This window comes from Bos indicus, chromosome 11 (assembly GCF_029378745.1).
Source record: "Bos indicus isolate NIAB-ARS_2022 breed Sahiwal x Tharparkar chromosome 11, NIAB-ARS_B.indTharparkar_mat_pri_1.0, whole genome shotgun sequence".
Lineage (NCBI taxonomy): Eukaryota > Metazoa > Chordata > Mammalia > Artiodactyla > Bovidae > Bos > Bos indicus.
The window spans coordinates 30,700,541-30,723,920 of record NC_091770.1 but is presented as its reverse complement, the minus strand read 5'-3'; the positions used below and the strand labels follow the sequence as shown (position 1 = coordinate 30,723,920).

General features: G+C 45.4%; 1 protein-coding gene across 2 annotated transcripts in view; it reads left to right on the top strand.

Moving 5' to 3' along the window:
- The window catches only part of LHCGR (luteinizing hormone/choriogonadotropin receptor), a 62,651-nt gene that overhangs the window by 35,846 nt on the left and 3,425 nt on the right, over positions 1-23,380 (top strand). Inside the window, exons 7-10 of one of the 2 annotated variants that reach the window (XM_019969469.2) lie at positions 5,443-5,511; positions 11,171-11,245; positions 15,088-15,273; positions 19,051-19,131. In XM_019969469.2, the coding sequence (XP_019825028.2) occupies positions 5,443-5,511; positions 11,171-11,245; positions 15,088-15,273; positions 19,051-19,131 (411 nt within the window). The remainder of the gene's footprint in view (positions 1-5,442; positions 5,512-11,170; positions 11,246-15,087; positions 15,274-19,050; positions 19,132-23,380) is intronic. The other variant, XM_070798619.1, reaches the window with a different exon arrangement.

Genomic DNA, 23,380 nt, shown 5'->3' with positions numbered 1-23,380 from the left:
CAAGAGGTGTGCTCATATCAGAGGGAGGAATTCCTTGCTACAGAGAATGTGAGTCCCACAAATATGGGAGAGTTCTGATGAACATCCAAAACTAGGGTCATGGCAGCATCCAGCAGTGACCAGAGACAGTTATCCACATGACCACTGCCAGGGCCCCCACTGAAGCAGTGTCTTCATGCATGAAGAAGTATTCAGATATAAAAGGATTTCAGCAAAGTATTATAAGAAGAAAGTGGTGATTTTAGGATCCCTCTTCTTTAGGATGGTGTTTGCATGGTCATCTGATAAAAATTTGCTTACAGATATACCACCACAGGGCAGATTTTCTAGAAGAGTGTGTTAGTGATTCCACAAGGTCTGAGTCCACCATGCAGCTTCTCTGACTTCTCTAACCCCAGAGAACTTCTCCAAGACTTCTCATTTCTGCACACCACACATGCTCACAGGGAATGTCTCCTGGTTTGTATTATTCTTTCATTACTTCATGTTTTCACTCACTGAGATTACGATCCTCTCAAGAACATGGATGGAGGAGGAAATAGCAACCCACTCCAGTATCCTTGCCTGGGAAATTCCATGGACAGAGGAGCCTGGCAGGCTACAGTCTATGGGATTGCAAACAGTCAGACACGACTCAGTGACTAAGCATGCAAGGACATGGATCTTATGTATCTTGTGTCCTCAATAAAGACATGGGAGGACCCCAGATCCTAAGGTATGTGATACTTCCCCATTCAGTGGGGGCACTCTTTGAGACCCTGAGGATCTATAAACCTAAGCTAAGCTTTCTTCTTTGAAATCATTCAAAAACAAGTTGGCTTCATGATCTGAGTGGGAACTATGGCAGAATGTCTGAGACTGCTACTATAACCCCAGAAATACTTTTAAAGCCCCAGGAATAGTTGGGGTTTGCTATAAGGCAGCATTCAGAATTAGAGTGTCATCTGTGATGAAGTTCTAAAGCCCGAATCTCATTTTGAATAAAAAGGTGCCACTCTTTCTGAGTCACAATTTCTGACATTTGAATAGAGAACCTAGACAATGCTTTAAAGTAAGGTGCAGTTATTGTAATAGATGAGAGAGAAAAATTCATTTCTATGCCTGTGACAGCATCCTCAAGGCAAAGGAAGCCCTCCTCATTTAATTCTGACACCATGATGCTTTGGAGAAAACGATCTGAAGTGACTCTCCAGATGTTTTAAAGGGCATTTAAAGCATTCTGCAGGCTGACAGCATGAGGTTTTCCACTCACATCTGTAATTTCTCCACTCATTTAATCAAAACAAGGCAGCACATTCTATTGTCTGCAAATGTTAAGAACAGAGCTGAAGAACAGCAGCTGAAAAGGAAATAGTGAGCCAGATTCTTTGGAAAGTTGGAAGAAGCAGAACCCAGAGTATAAAAAAAAAATTTTTTTTTAAGACAGGAAAAATGTTCAAGTACGAAAATGCAATGATGCCAACATAGACCAGAGGTGGCTGAGGGGCCCCAGGGAATGAGTACATTTGGAGCAGCCCAGGCCATTGAGCTGACCTGCTCCATCCAGGAGAAGAAAGGCCCCCACCTCAGCAGAGGAGAATGACAGTTCAATTTAACAGGTCACTGCATTTCAGGACAGGCTGTTCAGAGCATGGAAAGGGACATCTTTCCCTCTGTTCTGCCAGAGATCTGGAAGCCACTGTTAAATATGATAATAATAATTATCATAGGAGCAACACACTAAGCATTTACTTTGTTCCAGAACCTAGTTCTAAGCACTTAATGTATGTATATTGTTTTAATCTATACAACAGTGTTTTGAGCTCAAGACTATTATTATCATCCCTATTTTCAGATCAGGAAGTTGAGACTCGGAGAGGTTAAGTAACTTGCCTAAAGCAACTCAGTTCATAAGCAGTAGAGCTAGGATTCAAGGCCAGGTAAGGCTTGGGTTTGGGGCTTGCAGACTTACCTGCAAGGCTGTGCTTAGAGCAATGGCACTGTAGGCCCCACAAAAAAGTCAACTGGAAGATCCTAAGATGTATCAAAAGTGGTGAGGACTGGGCATTCAGACAAGTGCTGGCAGCTTTGCTTTGCAAGAAGCACAGTAGGGACTACCTTTCCTACAATGGAGCTCCACCACTAAGAAGGCAGGACCAGACTCTGGACTCAGTGCTGTCCAACAGACCATCTGATTTGCACCATGAAAACAATGAGAGCTGCAGTATCCTATTACATACAGCCTAGGGCAAGGGGTCGCAAAGTGGCATGCCCAAAGCTCACTGGGAGAGCTTGCTATGAAGGTGCCTTTGCAGACTTCTCTGGTGGCACTGTGGTTAAGAATTCGCCTGCCAATGCTGGAGACATGGGTTCAGTCCCTGACCTGGGAAGATCCCCCATGCCGCGAAGCAACTAATTCTGTGCACCACAGTTATTGAGCCCGTGCTCTAGAGCCCAGGAGCCACAACTACTGAAGCCCGCATGCCTGTGCTCCACAGCGGAGCAAGAGAAGCCACTGCGATGAGAAGCCCGTGCACCACAACTAGAGTAGCTCCTGCTTGCTGCACCTGGAGGAAGCCTGTGCACAGCAGTGAAGACCCAGTGCAGCCAAAAGATAATTACTTGTTAAAGAGGAAAGTAACTCATGACAAAATAATACGCACTTCCAAAAAATGTGCATGTTACTGGCTACCACAGCCAGATTCTGACTCTAGGTCTGCAGGGCACCTCGTCAGTAGGTCTGAGTCTGAATTTCTGGCCAGCAACTCCAGATGATGCTGAGTCAATGGATGGAGGAGGCAGATTCGACAAACAGTAGACTAGACTCTAAAAGATCCAATTTCAAAAGTTCAGAGAAGAGACAGGTATGATTTCTTCATCTAAAAGAGATTATTATAAAGGCATTCAGCCCCTAAGATGACAAGCGGGTGACAAAGTGTAAAAGAAAAAGAGAATTCTAGTGGGATTGTGTGGAGGAGGTAAGAAGGTTGTGTGTAATTGCACAAGACAACAGACATAATCCAAATACCAATCCCCTCAGATTCTACAATATAAATGGTGAAGGAAACCATTGAAAATGGCATCTGATCATCCATTACCAAACACAGTTAAGAGCTCATGTGTGAAACTGGAAACAGGAGAACTGTGAGAGCAGAGGGAGCCAGACAAGGCTCTTTCTCCCGTGGCAGGGCAAGGCTACTGCTGCCGCCAGCCTGTTGACTGAGCTCCTGCTAGATAATAGCATTATGAGAGATCTGGGCGGTTTACAAAATGAATTAAATACGATCCCCTGCAATTTCTGAACTCATTATTTTGTAATCTCTATATTTTCTGAATTTCAGTCTCTAAATACCATGCTTCAACACTGAGTCCCACCTATATTTACTTATATGCTGGTTTGTCTCAGCTGTGTTGATGGAAAGGAAGGGACCCTCCCCACCCCCCCACACACACTATATACATACATATTACACACAGACAGATACAATGAAGTGAAATCCTGTGCTAGTTTTATTTAACAAAGGCTAGAGAAACCTTGCCAGAGAAGGCGATGGCACCCCACTCCAGTACTCTTGCCTGGAAAATCCCATGGACGGAGGAGCCTGGTGGGCTGCAGCCCATGGGGTGGCGAAGAGTCAGACACGACTGGGCGACTTCACTTTCACTTTTCACTTTCCTGCATTGGAGAAGGAAATGGCAACCCACTCCAGTGTTCTTGCCTGGAGAATCCCAGGGACGAGGGAGCCTGGTGGGCTGCCGTCTCTGGGGTCACACAGAGTCGGACACGACTGAAGCGACTTAGCAGCAGCAGCAGCAGAGAAACCTTGCAGACAGCAGCCACCTGAGGAGTAGGGGGAGACTGTCACGTCACCCCTTCCAGGCTGTCCCTGACACAGCCCATGCAGCTGCCAGCAACACTGAAAAGCAAAGTGAGCATCTTGCCAGATGCAGAAGCTTAATTTTATGTCACACCACAGCCCTTTCTTACTTGAGTCTTAAGCCATTGTTTATGGAGAACATACACAAACATTTCCATTTGAGACTGTGGCTTTCCAACTTGCTTGGCTATGGTTTACACTGAGAAATTCATCTTATATATTACCATTTGTCCATTCAATTCATGTAACATATATTCACTGTAATCCTCCCAGGTCCTAGGCACTGTTCTACATACAGGTAATCCTGTAGTGAACAGAATAATTTGAATTTTTGTTCTCATAAAGGTTACATTCTGCTGGGAGAGGTAGACAACAATATAATCATGGGTCAGATGCTGATAAAGTAAATCAGAGAAGGGAGAGGGAGAATGCTGGAATGCTGCGGAAGGGAAGGGTGGTAAATAGGGCAGTCAGGAGAGGCCACACCAAGAACATAACATTAAACATAGTTCTATAGGAGGAGGAAGAGGGGCCATGTGGATATTTCAGGGAAGAAAAGGCACATCAACCAGCAAAAGTGATGTGCTAGAAGTAGCCCCAGTCAAAGTGTGTTCTGGTCTCATTTCCACCAACTGTGGACTTCAGACAGGCCACTTTCTTCTCTGAGCCCCGTTCCTTCTTTGTAAAGCGAAAGGATGCGCCTTGCTCCTCTCCAAGTTCTTTTCTGGCTCTAACATTTCCCAGCATCTGTGTTCTAAGGCGTCTTTGAACTCAGACTAGAACTGAGTCTTAGTCTTAGTCTGGGCAGACTAATATATATGTATGTATACATATACTTTTACGTACATAACACAAACAGTGGTGGCACAAAATGTCATAAACAGCACTGCCCTGATTACATGCAACATACTCTAATATTTTCCGGTTTGTTCTATTTCATTTTGTTAAATGCTGATTGCACCCAACTAAATTGATGTCACTATCCAAGGGGTCTTAAATAACTATTCACAGACCCTGAAATCTTGGTTGTGGAACAAAATATGGCATCACTAACACCAAAGACTCATCTAAGAAAAAGAAACAGTAACTCGGTACTGGAGCCTTCTTCTGCCCTCAGCTTTCAGTGATCCGGAAAGCCCATACACCCACACTGGCCTGGACAGCCAGAGGGAAGACTTAAGTGTTAGATGGCTCAAGCCTCCAGTTCCAGTTCTGCCACTGTTTTCTCTGACCTTAAGCAAGCTGCACGGCAACACGAAGGCTTAGGTTTCTGATCCGAATGGTGGGAATGACGATGAGGATTAACGCATAAGACATATGCAGAACATTGTGCATATATTTTATTAAGTGTTTATTACCAACCATTTAACAGATTAGTAGTGGTGCTGGTGGTGGAGATGGAAGTAAACTGGAGCAAGGAAACAGTCTCATCTCAGTGGGCCCTGAGGATCTAAAATGCTAGAAAAACTGAGCTACGTATTGTAAATGCCAGTAATTATCTTAGTAATAAATGTCACAGAAAGAAGACTGTGTGATTCCAAACTGTGTTTCTTTCGTTTCTAAAATCTCTCTCCTCCCTCTTCAGAAAACTATATGGAAATGGATTTGAAGAAATACAAAGTCATGCATTCAATGGGACAACGCTGATTTCCCTGTAAGTATGTGCTTGTTTCCCCAGCTCATGAATAAAAATGAAACATTACTCTGGCTACCAGATCACATTCAATCTTCAGCAACTAACTCAGGACAAAAATAAACTTTCAAGTGCCTGGTCCTCAGTGTAGCACGAGTGTTACTAGGCAACTGGCTGACTGGAAACCCCAGAGCACCCTGATATCAAAAACAGATGCAGCCTGGATACATTGAAGTTGACAGTTTGCTGAAATATTCAACACCCTCCTTTAAGCTCCTCCATCTCACAGCCCCCCTCTCTAGTCCCCTCACTTGGGTTGATGATGTGTTAGAGGCAGCACGATTTCAGTGAAGAAATTCTTTCTCCTGGCCCCACTGCAAAGATGTTGGATAAGGCCATTTACCAGCCTAATCAGCCTCAACAGGCCCACACAGAATCCCATCTCCCTGCTGCGGGGGCTGGGGGCAGGGGTGGGTACGGAGCTCATTTTTCACAAGGTGAGGGAGCCCTGCATTTTCACCACACCCTACCCTGGTCCCCATTGTGAACAGCCTTCAACTCTAGAGAAGCATCCCTGTTGCTTCCTTCATTGTCCTCAGCCTCTCTTTCTTTCTGTGGCCCCTTTACTAAAAAAAGTGGCTCATTCACAAAGCTGGTGGTGCAGGGGGTGGGCAGGGAGGGGTGCACTGCTTGAACCTTAACAGGTACCAAGTAAGATGACCATCACCCTACAGTTGTCGAGAGTAAACCTTACAACATGTGAAAGGCACAACTAAAGCCAAAGTTGAGGAAAGCAAACGGATGGAAAGGCTTTTATCATTAATAAGTCAGATGTATAAACTTGGGTTCCCCTGGTGGCTGAGACGGTAAAGAATCTGCCTGCAATGTGGGACACCCAGGTTCAATCCCTGGGTCGGGAAAGTCCCTGGAGGATGGAATGGCATCCACTCCAGTATTCTTGCCTGGAGAATCCCATGGACAGAGAAGCCTGGCAGGCTACAGTCCGTGGGGTTGCAAAGAGTCAGACACAACTGAGTGACTAACACTTTCACTTATCATGTGTAAACCATGGTCTTCACCAGTGCTTCTCCAACTTTAACAAACATAAGAATAACACGGAGATTGTTAACACAGAGATCCCAGGCCCCACCCCAAGACATTTTAATTTAGTAGGTCTAGGGTGGGGCCTGAAAATCTGAAATTTTAACAAGCTCCCTGGAGATGCTAATGCTGCCAGTCTGGAGTTGAGTAGCACAAGTCTAAATATAGTACACTACATACTTTAATGATAAATATTAATTAAAGACCCTATTATACTGATACCATGTTATGTAGCTTGGTGGCTAAGAAAACAGATCTAACAGTCACTAACTGGGACTGAAATTCCAATTCCATCATTTATCACCTTAATCTTGAGCAAGTCACTTAACCAGTCTAAACCATAGTGTTTCATCCATAAAATGGAGCTGCTAATGGGTTTGTGTGGAGGATAGCCCACCAAAATGAAAAGCTCTGTGTTGTATCCTCAGTACTTAGCACAGTGTGTAGCATAGAGTAGGTGCTCACTTATTATCTGTATTACATAATTAATTATGAATGAATGGTACTAAATATGATTATGTTTTCATGCACTTAACACAGGTCTGGCACATTCTAAGTGCTCAAGAAATGGCAGCTTTTTAAAAAGCTGTCCTTCCTATCATGGAGTAGATTTTTCCTCATTTTCTGGTGGACTTGAATTCAATGCAAGTTTCACTCTGGCCAGTTGAATCTGTTTCTGCTGAATTAAAATCAGAGGCCTATCCTCTCCGGGCACAGCACTCCCAGAGGCCTCATACTGGTATTGACGAGTGTTTGCCAGGCTTCAGCTGTGTTTGAAGGAACCTGCTATATTTTGAGATGAAACGAAGATGACTAAGCCCTGGTGTTTGCCCTGCAGGAGTTTACAGCCTAGGAAGAAACACTCCTAAATGGTATGTAAACTGTACACTAAGTAGTTACTAAAACAGAAGGCAAAGTATGGTGCCTGGCTGGAGAGAGGTAAAGTCCTCTGGGATTTCAGGGGCAGAAGAGAAGGGAATTAGAGAAAGCCTCATGAGAGACGCAGACCTTGAGCTGGGCTTAACTTGGACAAGCAGAGATAGAAGGAAAATGGACTATGTTCAGAGGACAAGAAAAGCCCAGAGGAAGGTGCTTAGGATGTGCTCATAGCCCAGAAAATAGTAGCATTTAAAAAGTCCTAGATGTGGATCAAGGACAAAGCAGGAAGGACCTTCGATGCTGGGGTAAATAATTTGGACTCTGCTGTAGAAAACAAGCCTTTGAAAGTCCTGGGGTAGAAAGTATGAGAGGGCTGCTCAGGGAAGGTTGGTGGATGGGTTAGCAGAAAGGGCAGAGGGTTGGAAGAGCAGAGGGAAGGGGCAGACCAGGGCAGACACAGAGTCAGAAGTCCCTGAGGAGAGGGGGTACGTGAAGTTCTGTGTGGCCCTGGTCAGCTGCACAAGGAGGAAAAATTGGAGGACTGAGGGTACAATTAAGGGAACGCAATAGATGAGGAAAAGAAGCCAGAGCAAAGTCAGAGGTGAGGAGGCAGCCAGCAGGGCGCAGCTTTGGGCAGTGAGGGAAAGCAGGGCATAAGGAGGGAGGTCCTGGTCAACCCCTTTAGAGGCACTGAAACCAGTGTGGACTTAAAAAGTTCCCAAAGTCCCATTAGTATGAATGCCCCATACCTCATAGTTTCAAGAAAGAGGAAACCAAGATCACAAATCAGTTTGCCAAGAACACAAACCTATTTCATTCATTTATTCATTCAACACGTCACATCTATTGAGCATCACCAATATATGAGGCACGGTGTTAAGGGCTGGGTCTGCAGCGGTACAGTGGGAACAGTCCCTGCCCTCATGAAGTTTCTAGCAGAAGAGATGGACCAAAAGGCAAAAAATAAATGAACTCATTGTAGGCAGTGATAAATACCGTGAAGGAAAATAACTCATTACTGAGATCTGAGAGACCACAGTGAGGAGACTGACTCTAGGTGAGGTGCTCAGGGACAGCCCTCACCAAGGATATAACATTTAGGCTGAGTCTTAAGGATGACAAGGGGTCAGCCCTGGCAATCATGAGAGGAAGCACATTACAGAAAGAGGGACCAGCATGTGCAAAGGGCCTGAGTTAAGCAAGAAAAGAAGTTGATAAGCTCCAAGAATTGGGAGGAGGCTGGGGCTGTCAGCAAGAGGGACACTGGATGAGATCATCATGGAGATGTGTCAGGAGCAAGGCGTCAGGACTGAGGGGCCATGGGAAGGGGTCTGAATTCTCTTCTGAGGGGAAGGAGACCCACTGAAGGGTTTGAGCAGGGCAGAGGGAATAGTTTTCAAAAGAACTGGGCAAAATGTTCCAACTATAAATCCAGCCCCATTTCTGACCCCTTCCTCGTGTAGAGGCCTGTCCAGAGCTGTCCAGAACAATGACACCAGAGCACTGAAAAGTCCTCAAATATGCTAGTTACTAAGGCAGATATGCTGGAGGGGAGCAACCTCAGACGGTTACCCTCAGATACCTCCAGGGGTCCCAGAGTCCCTCCCTACCATTCCCTGGGCACCCACATTAGGGAAGCCTTGGCTGGAATCTGGGGGTTCTCCCACTGTACCTCACAAGGTCATCCTGCCTGCCTGTGTCTCTCATGCCTAAATGGCCATGCCACTTGGGAGAGTTCCCAAAGGAACCTGCAGGAAACGTGGTAGATAAATTTGATTTCTTTTTGGCCGAGTTACATAACGCAGAGTTATCATTATACAGAAAGATCCGAGTTTTAATAAAACATGCGAAAAGCTGTCATAAAATTTGAACAGTTAATTTGACCTGGCTGACACGAGGATTATTTGCTCACAGAGCCTGGTTTCCATGATTTATGACCACAACTGAACATAATTAAAACAAACCAAATCAGGAAGAAGAGCCAGGGAGGTTTGGGAAGGAAATTTTCTTTTGATTTAGATTTTAAATACCAATTGACTCTGACAACCTCATTGCTTTGAAAGTGGAAATATACCCAGGGGATGGGACGATGTGAGACGGACGGGTGCATTGTGATGAAAGGGCTGAGGCTTCCCAAGGAAAATGCTTAGTAGAAGCATATGGAAAACAGCCACCAATGGGTGAAATGCAGGGGCTTTTGCAGTTCTTAAATGGCAAGGGTGAGGTGGAGTCTTGCAGAAAGATGATAAAGAAGATGTAAAGCTATGAGATGAGCTGCCTAATTACACAGGATCTTGCAAGGGAGGGGCAGCGGGTGTTGGCATATTTCTTTCACCACTGTAACAGTGCTACTAGAAGAATCATGTCCCATGTTCAGAATCATCATGCCAAAAACGAATGTACACTGTGCCCGTTGTCCAGGGTTTTCCAGAAAGTTCTTTGAAATACCACCCTTCTCTTGTAGGAAGAAAGTGATCAAAAGTTTGATCTGGCAAGTCTGAGCCCAGGGACTCCTTTCCCAGCTCCCTTGTCCATCCAGAAGGGCCTGTGCTTGGAGACAGCACCGTCAGGGCCCAGATGGGAGCTGCTCAGTGGGGCCAGGCCAAGCTGGTCCTGAGAAGTTTACTCTAAGCTGTGGAATTCTGCAGGCAAGAATACTGGAGTGGGTAGCTGTTCTCCAGGGGATCTTCCTTGACCCAGGGATCGAACTCCAGTCTCCTGCATTACAGGCAGATTCTTTACCATCTGAGCTACCAGGGGAGCCCTAAAAGGAACAAAAGCCCTCAGGTGGCTACTCCCATTGCAGCTTTTGGGTCCCTTAAGAGTAGTGGCCTTCAACCCTTTTTTTCCTACAACACACATACCTAGTGATGATCAGACACATAGCCGAGACTGGTGTAGGAGGCAATTTTCTATACAGACTGTTCTTCTTCCCCTTTGTCACCCACCAAAAAAATGTACATGCATGTATGCTCAGTCACTTCAGTCATGTCTGACTCTGTGTGACACTATGGACTGTAGCCCACCAGGCTCCTCTGTCCATGGGATTCTCCAGGCAAGAATACTGGAGTGGGTTGCCATGCCCTTGTCCAGGGGATCTTCCCGACCCAGGGATCGAACCCCAGTCGCTTATGGCTCCTGCTTTGGCAGCCAGGTTCTTGAGCACTAGCGCCACCTGGGAGGCCCAAGGAGAAATACACAGCTGCAAGAAAAAGTCCAGTTAACACGGTGAAAGGGGGTAGCTTTGAACGGACGCTGCTTTTAAGATTTGCAAACCTCAGTATATTACTATTAATAGACACTGAGCTCTGCAAGGTCGCGATGGCTGCGAGCCTGGTCCAGAGCGCGCTGCACCCGCACCCTTCAGCCTTGAACGCTGGAGCAGCATTTCTGCCCTGCCCAGCTGCCTGGAGTAAACGTGCACAGCTCCAGGGCAGCAGTGGGAGTGCTTTCAGTGGTAGGACAAAGGGTTCCACTGAGAGAGGGGGAAACTGCAGGGAAAGGGCAGAGTCAAACACCCAAGATTTCACAGTTGTGCCAAAGACAAGAATGCCGTTTTTGCATTTTACCCACAGCCCCTCCTTGTCGCCTCCACCCCCGAGCACCACATACATGGGCTGGCCCGAACGTGCATGCGCACAGCTTTGACTGTTCACATATGAGCTGAAAAACCCACTAAGGGCTCTGTCCTTCCCCACAGGGAGCTGAAGGAAAATGCACGCCTGGAGAAGATGCACAACGACGCCTTCCGGGGGGCCACGGGGCCTAGCATTTTGTGAGTACACTGGTGCTGCCTCCCCTCCTTGCCCGGTGCACCCCAACAAGCCTGCTCAGGGTGTCCAGTCACATCATCCCCAGCTGGGTTTGCAGGGGAACCAGTCTCTGCATGGGAAAGGACTACCCTAACAAAGCACCACCCACTAGGGATTGAAACAACAGAACTGTGCTGTCTGCAGTTCTAGAGGCTCAAGTCTGAAACGAGGCTGTCAGCAAGCCGGCTTTCTCCTGCGGGCTGCGAGGGAAGGACTTATGCCAGACCTCTCCTGGCTCCTGGTAGCTCCCTTTGGTTGTGGCAGTAGAACTCCAGTCTTCACAGAGTATTCGATGTGTTTCTCTGTCTCCAAATTTCCCCCTTTGTATAGAGATACCAGTCATATTGGATTAGGCCCCATCCTCACGATCTCATTGTAACCTGATTACCTCTGGAAAGATCCTATTGCAATTAAGGTCACATTCTGAGGTACTGAGAGTTAGGACTTCAACATATGAATTTGGGTGAGACACAGTTCAATCAGCATCAAATATGGCGGGCCTCTTCACGTGCTGGCAGAGGGGGTCCGGTGTTCCCTGGTATTCCCTCCTGAGAATTAAGGTTGAGTGAGCTGCTGTTGTGTCAGGCTCTCTGAGGATGCAAGGAGCAGAGCGAAGTTCCCTCAGTTAATGGGCATTGAACATAAGGACACATGGGAACATCAAGACGAACAGGAGATTGAACCAGTAGTCTCCCGACAACGCCTTGGGAAGCCAGAAACATCCTATAGAAAACAATTGCAGCTGCAGCCAGACTTCAGGGAGAAATGCAAGAGGGCTCCACACCGCAGCTCTCACAGCAGAGGCCGCCTCACCTCTCCGCAGAGGTGCCGGCCCACTACTTCCTACTCTGGCACCCCATCACTAATGCCTTCAAGCACGGCTTGAACACATCCTGTTTACCAGGCACCACGCTGCAGAGACAGTGGTGGGCTCTGGTTGATGCCCTATAAAAAAACATTACACTATGGAGGGGAAAGAATGATGAACAGGCAAAGTGATAAACAGGCACATGACTTTAAAATGAGACAAGTATTAAGATGAATGGAGAGAGTAGCATGGAAGCACATACACTAACATAGGTAAAATAGAGAGCCAATGGAAATTTGCTGTATGACTCAGGGAACTCAAACTGGGGTTCTGTATTAAACTAGAGGAGTGGGAAAGGGTGGGAGGTGGGTAGGAGTTTCAAGAGGGAGGGGACATAGGTATATCTATGGTTAATTCATGTTGATGTATGACAGAATCAAACCAATATTATAAAGCAATCATCAATCAACTTAAAATAAATAAATATAATTATTAAAAATGAGAAAAGTACTAGAAAGACAGTGAGCAGTGTAGTACAGTTCATCTGTTTATTCATTCATTCATTGATTTTTCCAATAACTGTATGTCCATACTATGTGCCAGGCACTGAATTAGGCATCAGGGAAATGGCAGTGAGTAAGAAAAGACAAATGTCTCTGCCTTCATAGAGTGGGGAAGATGGACAAGGATCAAATGAGTAAAGAAAATATGTACTACACCAGATGGTCGTGGAGTGGAGAAACTTAGCTGGCTGGGCGAAGAGAGTTCTCAGGAGGGGCAGTTAGTATTTTCAGGAGGATGGTCAGGGAAGACTGTCCTGAAAAAGTGATATTTAAGCAAATACCTGAAAGAAAGGAGGGAGCAAAGCTGTGTGGGCATCAGCAGGAAGAGCATTCCAGTTGGAGGGAACTGGGCAGGATCTGCACGTGTTGGAAGGACAAAGAAGAGAACAGTGTGGCCAAGTGAGCCAAGGGGAAGGGCCCAGGGCAGGGCAGAGAGGTGGCGAGAGCCAGGTCAGGGGCCTATGGCTACTCTTTGAGTGAGGTGAGGAGGCGCTAAGGTTTTGATGAGAGGAAGGAATGAACTGACCCAGTTACTCTTTATACCCCAGCTCCTGCCAGTATCTACTCATGATCTTGTCTACTTTTCTATATTCCCCCATTATAAGCCCCAAACTCTACTTCTTAGCCCCTGCCACTCTCAACTCCTGACTCCTCCCTAACTCCTCTTTCCTATCAACTCCTGACTTCCTTTGGTTCCTAGCTCCCACCACTATCAACTCCTGTTATCAGTCTGACTCTACTTCTTTCCTATTACCCTGAGTCTCTTGACATCCTAACTCCCGCCACCAAAACTCCTGACTTTCTCCACTCCCTAACTTCTGGCATCATCAGTCCTACTTCTCTGTTCTCCACTCAGCCTCATGATTTCTGCTTCCTCATGGCTTCCACTTCCTCATGGCTCCTGCTCATTGCTTTCTCTGCTGTCTCTCAGCTTCTGCCATCCTACCATAGGGGTTCCTGTCTACATGTCTTGTATTCAAAGTACTCCGGGCTAGCACACCCTACAGGCAGAGTTCTTACAGCAAACTGGCCACCTACTTGGGCAATGAACAGCTAGGAGAGTTGCCTTTGGTCAGGTACAAGAATGAGTGAGCATGGTTGTAAGACACTCAGCGTGACAGTTTTTCCCTTGAAAAGCTGCTCAGCCCGCCTGCTTGGAAGTGACTGTGAGCCCTGCGGGCATTTACTTTGACTTTTTCAGAACAGTGGAACCAGGCCTAGGTCTCTTTACTACCCAAATGATTATCCGCATTATGCCCTTAGGGTTTATAAGCATCCCTCCCATCCATACCCCCAAAATATTTCCCCCATAAGTCACTCAGTGAAACGGAAAATCTATCATCAGAGATTTACTCCTTTGTAATGAGACCTTGACATTTATAGAATCCTAACTTAAAACATATTACTTCCACTCCAAAATAATAAAAACAAAAAAATTCACCAGTCCTGTAAAGAATCAGGTACTCAATTCCTAATACATCTAACAGAAATACTCTGTAAAACGGAATGAGAACACTGGTTACCTAAATCAATAAGGGCAGAAAAGCAGTAAGAGTCTGCCATCCCGGAGGCAAATTCTGCCACCCTGATTACTCCACCAAGGACCAACCCTGGTCATCACTCCATGGTGTCAAGTTCATCTGTCCATCGATCACCCACTGATCCCATCCCATGCGCTGGGCACTAAGTACTGGGTCAGGGTGCTGAAGGGGGTGGTGCTGCCTGAAAATCTTCACAGTGTATCAGCAGGAAGACAGGAAGAATTTTTAAATGCCCACTTATTCTTCCTTCTCACATTTAATTTGTTTGGAGGTTTCTTGCACATTGCCTCAGGTTTAGAAAAGCTAAGGGGTTCAGGACCTTGTTTGAAAAACCCTGAGCTTTCCACACAATTCTGCTTGCATGAGTATTCGCTTGCTTTGGACTGATGAATCCAGTTTGCCTTTAGAGAAGGTAGATGATGGCTAATGCCACACAGTGGCTCTTAATAGCATAAGCAGCCTGTGCGTCCTGAAAACCTACTCTGTGGAGCTTGATCCACAAAGAGAGAGGCATCTGAAGCCCTAAATACTTCCCCCTGGGCTAGAGCACAAAGCTGGTGTCACTGCATGTGCCTGCTCTATCATAAAGCAAGTGGTTATTTTACTTCGGCTAAGTGGCGGGAAGGAAAGGGAGGGAGAAAGGAAGCAGGAGAAGGGAGAAAGGAAATTCTAATGAATGGATAGTGGGGTCAATATGAGGGAAAACACAACGTAGCTTTTTTGAATTCAGATCTTAATGAGAGTAACTGAAACAGAGAATCAGGGAGAAAGCAAGATGGAGAAAAAATGCCTCAGAACCTAGAATGATGCTATTGTTGAGACAAAGTTTCATTCTATGAATCAAGTATATTAAATAAATAAGTAAGCCTTTCTCTTTTTTTTTTACTTTTCAGGGATATTTCTTCCACTCAACTGCAGGCCCTGCCTACCTACGGGCTAGAGTCCATTCAGACACTAATTGCCACATCATCCTATTCTCTGAAAAAACTGCCATCGAGAGAAAAATTTACCAACCTCCTGGATGCCACACTGACTTACCCCAGCCACTGCTGTGCTTTTAGAAACTTGCCAACAAACGAGTAAGTAAAAAAACAAAAGGTAGAGCCTGCCAAGCGTGGCAGAAACTCAGATCTGAAAAGAGTCCGCTGGTCAGCAGCATCCTGCCCTTTCACTGCCTGCCGTCTAAACCAGCTCCACAATCACCTGTGGTCATGGGGTCGCTCTCAGACAGACAAGAAGAAAACGAACTGTCCTGTGCCTCCTGAAAACTGACTCCAAAGAGTCGATTCACCCTGCAGCTAAAAGACCCTTGTCACTTATTCTGAGCTAATTCAATCAGAGCCTTAAATCAGGCTATAACTACAGTTGCAAAATGAAGTACAAAACTGGTACCTCAAAGATCAAGTAGCTCTAATCCTTATCAAAGAGCATCATTTCTAAAGAAGTGGGGGAAGTAGGCCCAATAAGGTCAATTTTACCTAATGTCTTAATCTTTAGTTAAAAAAAATACACAGAACACTACAGAAGGTTTTCACTGCTTTTTTTTAAAAAAGCTATTTCTCTCCCGGCAGAAGACTATCTTCTATGATAGAACAGAATCCTAGCTCCCTAAGGATTAGCTTGGTATGAGAATGGAAAAGGCAGAAGCTCCTGGCTGGTTTGTGGGTTTGTGACCAGTGCTGGCTTCAGGGAGGTGGGGTGGTCTTACTGATTCAATTAATTCACTTCAGTCCGGAACGGAATGGCAGGGTGTGAAGGATTTTATTCTTTCCTTAAAGCACTCTCTTCCAGATTTTTTTCCCACTGTAATGCATACAAAGAAGTACTTTTTTTTTACATTGCAACCAGTAAACACGACACATGTAACTGAAATAAAACAGAGCACTACTTAACTGTTTTACATGTGAGACACTGTTATTCTTTTTTTCTTTCTTTTGCATAATTTTATTTTTTTTAACTCTTTGTTCTATATTGGGGTATAGCTGATTGACAAACAACGGTGTGATAGTTGCAGGTGAACAGTGAAGGGACTCAGCCACACGTATCCGTGTATCCATTCTCCCCCAAAACCCCTCCCATTCGGGCTGCTACCTAACACTGAGCAGAGTTCCATGTGCTATACAGGAAGTCCTTGTCGGTTATGCTGGTTATCCAGCATACACTATGTTCTCTTGTCTATTTTATTTCATGTTTGTTTGCTTTCAACGCTAGTCTTGATTCACCTTATTGCTTTCATGACCCACTAATGGGTCACAACTCACAGCTGGAAAAACATTGCCCTAAAAGAATATTATACAGCCTAAGAAGATTCTCAAAGAATTAATTAGATGAGGCATTAAGAGAGTGTCACCAGGAGGCAACTGTTTTGGGGATCAACCTATTTACAATTAATCAACCAGCACGTTATCTTCGTACACCCACTTCATACCTCGAATAGATAGGGAGGTATGGAGCTACCTGAAGTTTTCGGGGTAACCAAGAAGACAGGCCATTCGCTGTGCCCAGAAAGCTGTGTGCCACTAACTGAGCTTCAGAGAACATTATCTGAGTATTCACCGTGTTCCAGAAAAACACTGTGCAAAAATCTGAAGCTACAAAGATGAGTAAGAGCTCATCCCAACCATCAGAGCCATAAGCAGCTATTTGAGGACAACACAAAAGACAGCCAATACTTAGATGCAGTCCAGCAATTGTTATGATACAGCTGAGAACAGAACACAGGACTCTGCGAGAACAGAGGGAGAATTTCTAAATGGCAACAGGGCTTATGGAAGACTTCCCCAGGAAGCTCAGTCTTCTGCTGAGCTCTGAAGAACAGGTAGCAGTTAGCTAGACAGGTGTGACAGAAAGCATGCCAAGAAGATGGAAGAGCTTTTGTGAAGGCACAAAGGCAAGAGACCAGGGAATGAAAGTCATTCAGAAAAACCAGAACAAGGCAGCTTATGGTTACAGAGAGGAGGACGAGTGAGCAGAGGAGGCCAGGGAGAGGTGAGCTATGATCAGTGTAAGGCCAAGTCGCTGAGAGGGTGAGGAGCCACTGGAGAACTCAGAACAGAATCACTCAGATTTGCTTCTGTAAAGCAGCGCTCTGGGCTGTGAGTGAGCAAAGCTGGTGAGGGAACGACGGGGACACCACACAGCACAGATGCTGGCTTGGGATAAAGCTGATTCTGGACATTTCCACTTTTGTGGGAAAGGAGGCTGCATCCCTTCTGAAGTCATTGACATGTTAAAGCTTTAGTTCAGGGGTGTTTTATTCCAGCAGATGAAAGAAGAGACTACCACCTATGGGTTAAAATAAAAGCAGTGGCGGGTGGCGGGGGGGGGGGGGGGGGGGTGCATTACACAGCTGTGGGCCAGCACCAAGTGAGAGGGTAATGCAGTCACACAGCAGTTGTCTTGATTAGGATGACAAGTTTCAGCTGACCCCCTCTCTATCCCTGAAGTCAGAAACCTTGGATGCTAGTGAGGATGGAGAGCGTGAAGCTGGGCCAGTGGATGTTTGTGCAAACTCTGGGTCAGCCCTCTGCCCTGCAGCTGCGGAGCCTGGATAACCCACACAGCTGCCCAGGCAGATGGCCCCCAAACTCTCCTTGGTGTCTCTGATTAAAATTCCAAAAGAGAGAGAGTAGACAGAGCTGAAGGCCAAGAACAACCACATTTCCTGTTAATTGCAGATTGGTTCATGTGGAGCATCTCTAAGTATCAGATGCAGAGTCAGCATCAAACACACACACAATCTCTCTTTCTCACTCCCGCTTTCTCGCAAAGGCGAAATAATCAGCTGAGTAACTTCTGAAAGTGAGTCCAGTAGGTCAAACAGTCCTTACGTATTCCCCACCATCCTGCTTTTACACAAAGTCATTCCTACAAGGGATTGCCTCAGTAATATCGCTAACGTGCTAAGTCGCTTCAGTCCTGTCCAACTGTGTCAGCCTGTGGATTGTGGCCCACCTGTAGGCTGCAATTGTAGGCTCCTCTGTCCATGGCATTTTCCAGGCAAGAGTACTGAAGTGGGTTACCATGCTCTCCTCTAGGGGATCTTCCCAACCCAGGGATCAAATTGGCAGGAGGGTTCTTTACCACTAGCGCCACCTGAGAAGCCCTGTTAATGTTGGAGAAGAATAATAAATAGAAATATCCATCTTGAATTACATTCCTCTTTCCTCTTCAGGAAAGGCTGGAATTTGCACAGCCTGCTCTTCTTCTCTCTGTTTCTCCATCCAGTTTTCCTTTGTGCTTCACCACGGTTTCATCTTAGGAATACAAGTATAGCCTTCTTTTAATTTCTTGACATTTACCCCTTTCCACAGGCTAAAGTTCTTAGAGGGAAAGATGGAGGAATAGGGAGCAACCACATTATATTTCTGCACATAAGCCAAAAAGGCTGAAAATTCACATCATTTTAAAGCCAGGTCCAGAATCTTCAAATCTTTACAAGAGAGATTCCCAGTTATAATTCAAAGCCATGAACTCTGAATGGTTATTTGTTCATCAAGGCCGATGTGGGGAGGAGAGTGGTGAGTAGAAAACCTTAATATGCCACAAAGTTATCTTTTAATGAGCACTGAAAAATCCAGGATTCAATGAGACAAATTTAAGTTTTTTCATCTCTAGAGCCCACACAAAACACTTAGCATTCAGAAGCATTTTATCTAAGCTGGAAGCACTCTAATGACAACTCGGAAGCCTTCACTCTCTCCCCTGGAAGTGTTTCAGTTAGGACAATGGTACAGAACACAACGCAGGTGTAATAGGGAAAGAATTTGGAAGAACAAAGCATAAACAGACATGAGCAGGCTTAAAGACCAAAAGCTCAACTGGTTTTTTTGTTTGTTTTTTTTTACCTCTTTCAGGCAAAATTTTTCATTTTCCATTTTTAAAAACTTTTCCAAACAATGTGAAAGCACAGCAAGGAGACCAAATAATGAAACACTGTAAGTATTTGCATGGAAGGAAACTCGGGGAGCCATGTCTCATTCTGTGGGCACCTTAGCGTTATCAGTGCCAACGATTTTCTTTTCATAAAAGTCTTGGTTGGGGCCATGTTTGCAGAGCATATTTTAATAGCTTTAAAATGGGGGGTGTGTGTGTGTGTGTGTGTGTGTGTTTTACAAGGCAGTCCAGGTGATCAATTATCTCTTCAACTGTTTACAAAAATACTTGTAAAAACATACCTACATATTCATTTTACAGTCATATTAAATTCTCTTCCAAAATTAAAATTTTCTTTGCAGGTATTCTGATGTCACTAAGGACTTGTTTAATGATAGCCTCACTTGTAAGGATTTTTCACTAGTCATGTGGTCAGCATTCCACAAAGATTAACTGATTGTAGACAGCTTCTAGAAGCAGCCACTCCCCTTCGGAGAGACTTAGGCCACCTTGATCATTATGCTCTAGAGCTTAAAATTATTTAGACCTAACACTATCACTGACACATATTGGATGGGAGCTGCATTTCTATTCTACTGACTGATATTTTTTAAAAGATTTATTTACTTGGGGCTGTACTGGGTCTCCGTTGCTGCTCGGGCTTTCTCTGGTTGTGATGAACGGGGCCTACCCTGCTCGTAGTGGGCAGGTTTCTCACTGTGGTGGCTTCTCTTGTTGCAGGGCACGGGCTCTCAGATGCACCAGCTTCAGCAGTTATGGCGCATGGGCTCAGCAGTTGCGGCCTCCAGGCTCTAGAGCACAGGCTCAGTAGTTGTGGCACACGGGCTTAGTTCCTCTGCGGCATGTGGGATCTTCCCAGAAAGGGATCAAACCTGTGTGCCCTGCATTGGCAGGCAGGTTCTTAACCACGGAGCCATCAGGGAAGCCCCTGACTTAAAAAAAAAAAAAAAACGTTTTCCTACTGCCTTGGCATTTCATATACCTTCAATTGTAAAGGAACCAGTGAAGTTGTTCGGTCATGTCTGGCTCTCTCCTCCATCCATGGAATTTTCCAGGCAAGAGTACCAGGGTGGGTTGCCATTTCCTTCTCCAGGGGATCTTCCCAACCCAGGGATCGAACCCAGGTCTCCCGCATTACAGGCAGACACTTTACCATCTGAGCCACCAGGGAATCCCACTGATACGAGAATGAGGCTCAGTAAGTCAAGGCACATTAAAATAGAAAAGGCTATAAATTATAACTTAATATGCTGGTTCTTTGGGGGGAAATTTAACCCAAAGGCATGACACTTTGGTGCAGCAGTAAAGGTGCGTGCCTCAAAAGTGTCCCGATGCCACAGTTGCTGTGATTTGCGAGTGTTATTACTTCCCTTCCACTCCCATCCCCCCCTCCATGCCCCTCAGGCTACAAAACCAAACCAGATGCCCTTCTAAGGCACCCTTCCAATCTCCATTCTCTCTTCTACATCTTTTTGTCTTTTCCCTTTTTTTCCTATCAATCTGCAAGATATATAGAGGCACAGGGTGGTATGATGGAAGGACCCTGGGCTCTGGAGCTCCTCAGACTTGGATATGAATTCTTGGCACTAATGTTCCTGTAACATTAGGTTTCCCTTGACAATACTTATCTTTTCTGAGACTTTTTTCCTCAACTGTAAGGGACAATAGAAACATCATTTGGCTTTCAGAAGCATGAGAGTAAAGGGAGTTTTTAAAGACTGTGACAGCTAGGGTGCCTTATATTATAGTCTCTATTCTTCTATACTTTTTCCCTTTCATTTAGGTCTGACACCATCTATCCTCCAGCATTCCCTTTCCTCACCCTTCCCACTCCTCTCTCGCAATACTCTCTCCATTATCACCTTCCACATAACACTTTTGCAATCATATGGGTTTTTTTCATCAGTAGGAAACGACTTTTGGGTATAGTCTGTGGTACCATCAAGGGGTGTTTTAGGGGGAGGGGAGACTTTAGCTCAGTCTCAATAACCATCAGCCCCTACCACTCCACGCCTTCCCAAGTAAGCATCCAATCTTGAGTCTGCCATGCTAACACTGCAAGTCCTCTAGTCTTCAGCATTGGCGAAGGCAATGGCACTCCAATCCAGTACTCTTGCCTGGAAAATCCCATGGAAGGAGGAGCTTGGAAGGCTGCAGTCCGTGGGGTCGCTAAGAGTCAGACATGACTGAGCGACTTCACTTTCACTTTCCACTTTCATGCATTGGAGAAGGAAATGGCAACCCACTCCAGTGTTCTTGCCTGGAGAATCCCAGAGACGGGGGAGCCTGGTAGGCTGCAGTCCATGGGGTCGCTAAGAGTCAGACATGACTGAGTGACTTCACTTTCACTTTTCACTTTCATGCATTGGAGAAACCTGGTGGCCTGCTGTCTATGGGGTCACACAGAGTCGGACATGACTGAAGCGACTTAGCAGCAGCAGCAATCTTCAGCATCCCCCAAAACTACCAAAAATTAACACACAATCTAAGTAAAAAGAATGTGCTCCCTGTGAAAACATTTCTTGTGATAAATCCCCTTCCTTCCCTTCCCACCAGATTGCTATTCCTGAGTGTCTGGAGTTCAGAAATTCTAGAGCCAGCCACTGAGTCTTATCTGCTCTCCTTAAGATATTTTGGTGTCCTCACTGCTGTGGTTGGCCCCACTGTCCTCCTAAAACCCCCGTCTTTTTTCCTGTCTACTGATTGCTGCTGGAGCAGTGGTGCTACTGTTGCTCCTTCCTCTGCCTCAATGCTGCTAAGCCCATCCAAGTCCATTCACACTCTCTGCACAGCCTTCAGTACTAAAGACAGCTCCATGCAGGGTTTTGCCAACAAGCATGTTGATGCCCTCAGGAGTCGTCCCAGGGCACAAATGTAAGTAGCAGCAGATAGGTATTCAGTCCGAAGACAAATCAGCAGGGAGAAAAACCTAGATGAATGCCCAGTAGGGCAAAAAGAGAAAGAGCGAGGGACCAGGGGAGTGGAAAAGAAAACCTGTTTGATCTCTTAGTGACGTAAGTTTATTCAGAAACCATGGCAGAATTGTTAACGTCTTTAAATTAGTGCTTCTAGTAGCAGCTGGAGTTATTTTGATAAGGGGAACGTAGTAAAGGAAACCAAGGCAACAATAGTTGGAAAGTTCTCATGTGATGTAATGAAGGTGATTATTTTGTAGGAATCATCCAGAAAACTTGCTTACAATGCACATTTCTGGGCTCTGTCCCTAGAGAGTTTGATTCAGGGTCTGAAGTGAAGCCAAGGAATCTGCATTGTAATGAACACTCTAGTGATTCTGATGGAAGTGGTCCAAGGACCACACCTTGAAAAACCCTGAGAGATGGTGGAGTAGAAGAAAGTCCCCTGGACGATGCATATGAAGACCTCGTGTTGCCACTAGGTCAGTGCTGAGGGGCCTGGGCAAGGCACTTACCTCCTTTAATCTTGGTCTCCTTACCAATAAAATGAAGGGCTTTTCCCAGGTCCTTCATCACTCTGATAGCCACCATTATCTCTTTAAAGATTTAAAAATTAGGTAATTATACTGATGTGCATGGGATGAGTACAAACAAATATGCTAGGTATATTTAATAATAAAACGAGTGAGTTTCCTACGCAGTCTCCTGTGAGCGGCAGTAGTACTTTTCCAGTCTCAATCTGGTTTCTATGACACTGTAGCACATTTTTTGGTGTCCCAGGTCATAGATTTCTTTTCCCTTTTTTGGAAATCTATGTTCTTTCCCTTAGGTAATTGTGTTGCTCAAATATATCATTTTATCCAGTAACAGTATTAGGTACACACTCCCTTCTACAGAAAATGAGAAGTTACGTTTTGAGAGTAGAGAAAAATGCTCTTTTAATGTGTGAGAAACTCTGGGGTGAGATATATATTTGTAATGGCCCCGACAGAAAAATTACGCCCATTTCTCCACCTTTCAAGATTATGTTAGCTGACTGTGGGCAAAGAGAAAATTTGTAAAGCCTACATGCATCATGGGGCTTCCCAGGTGGTAAAGAATCCGCCTGCCAAGGCAGGAGATGTGGGTTCAGTCCCTGGCTTGGGAAGATCCCCTGGAGAAGGAAATGGAAACCCACTCTAGTATTCTTGCCTGGAAAATTCCATGGACAGAGGAGCCTGGTGGGCTACAGTCCATGGGGTCACAGAGAGTCAGACATGAATGCACAGCACACACACGCATCATCCTGTATCGCTCACTGTTCCTGCAGCCTCACGATCCCTTCCCAAGCCAGCATCACCCCGGTTTATTCATCCCACGACATTTATTGAATGAA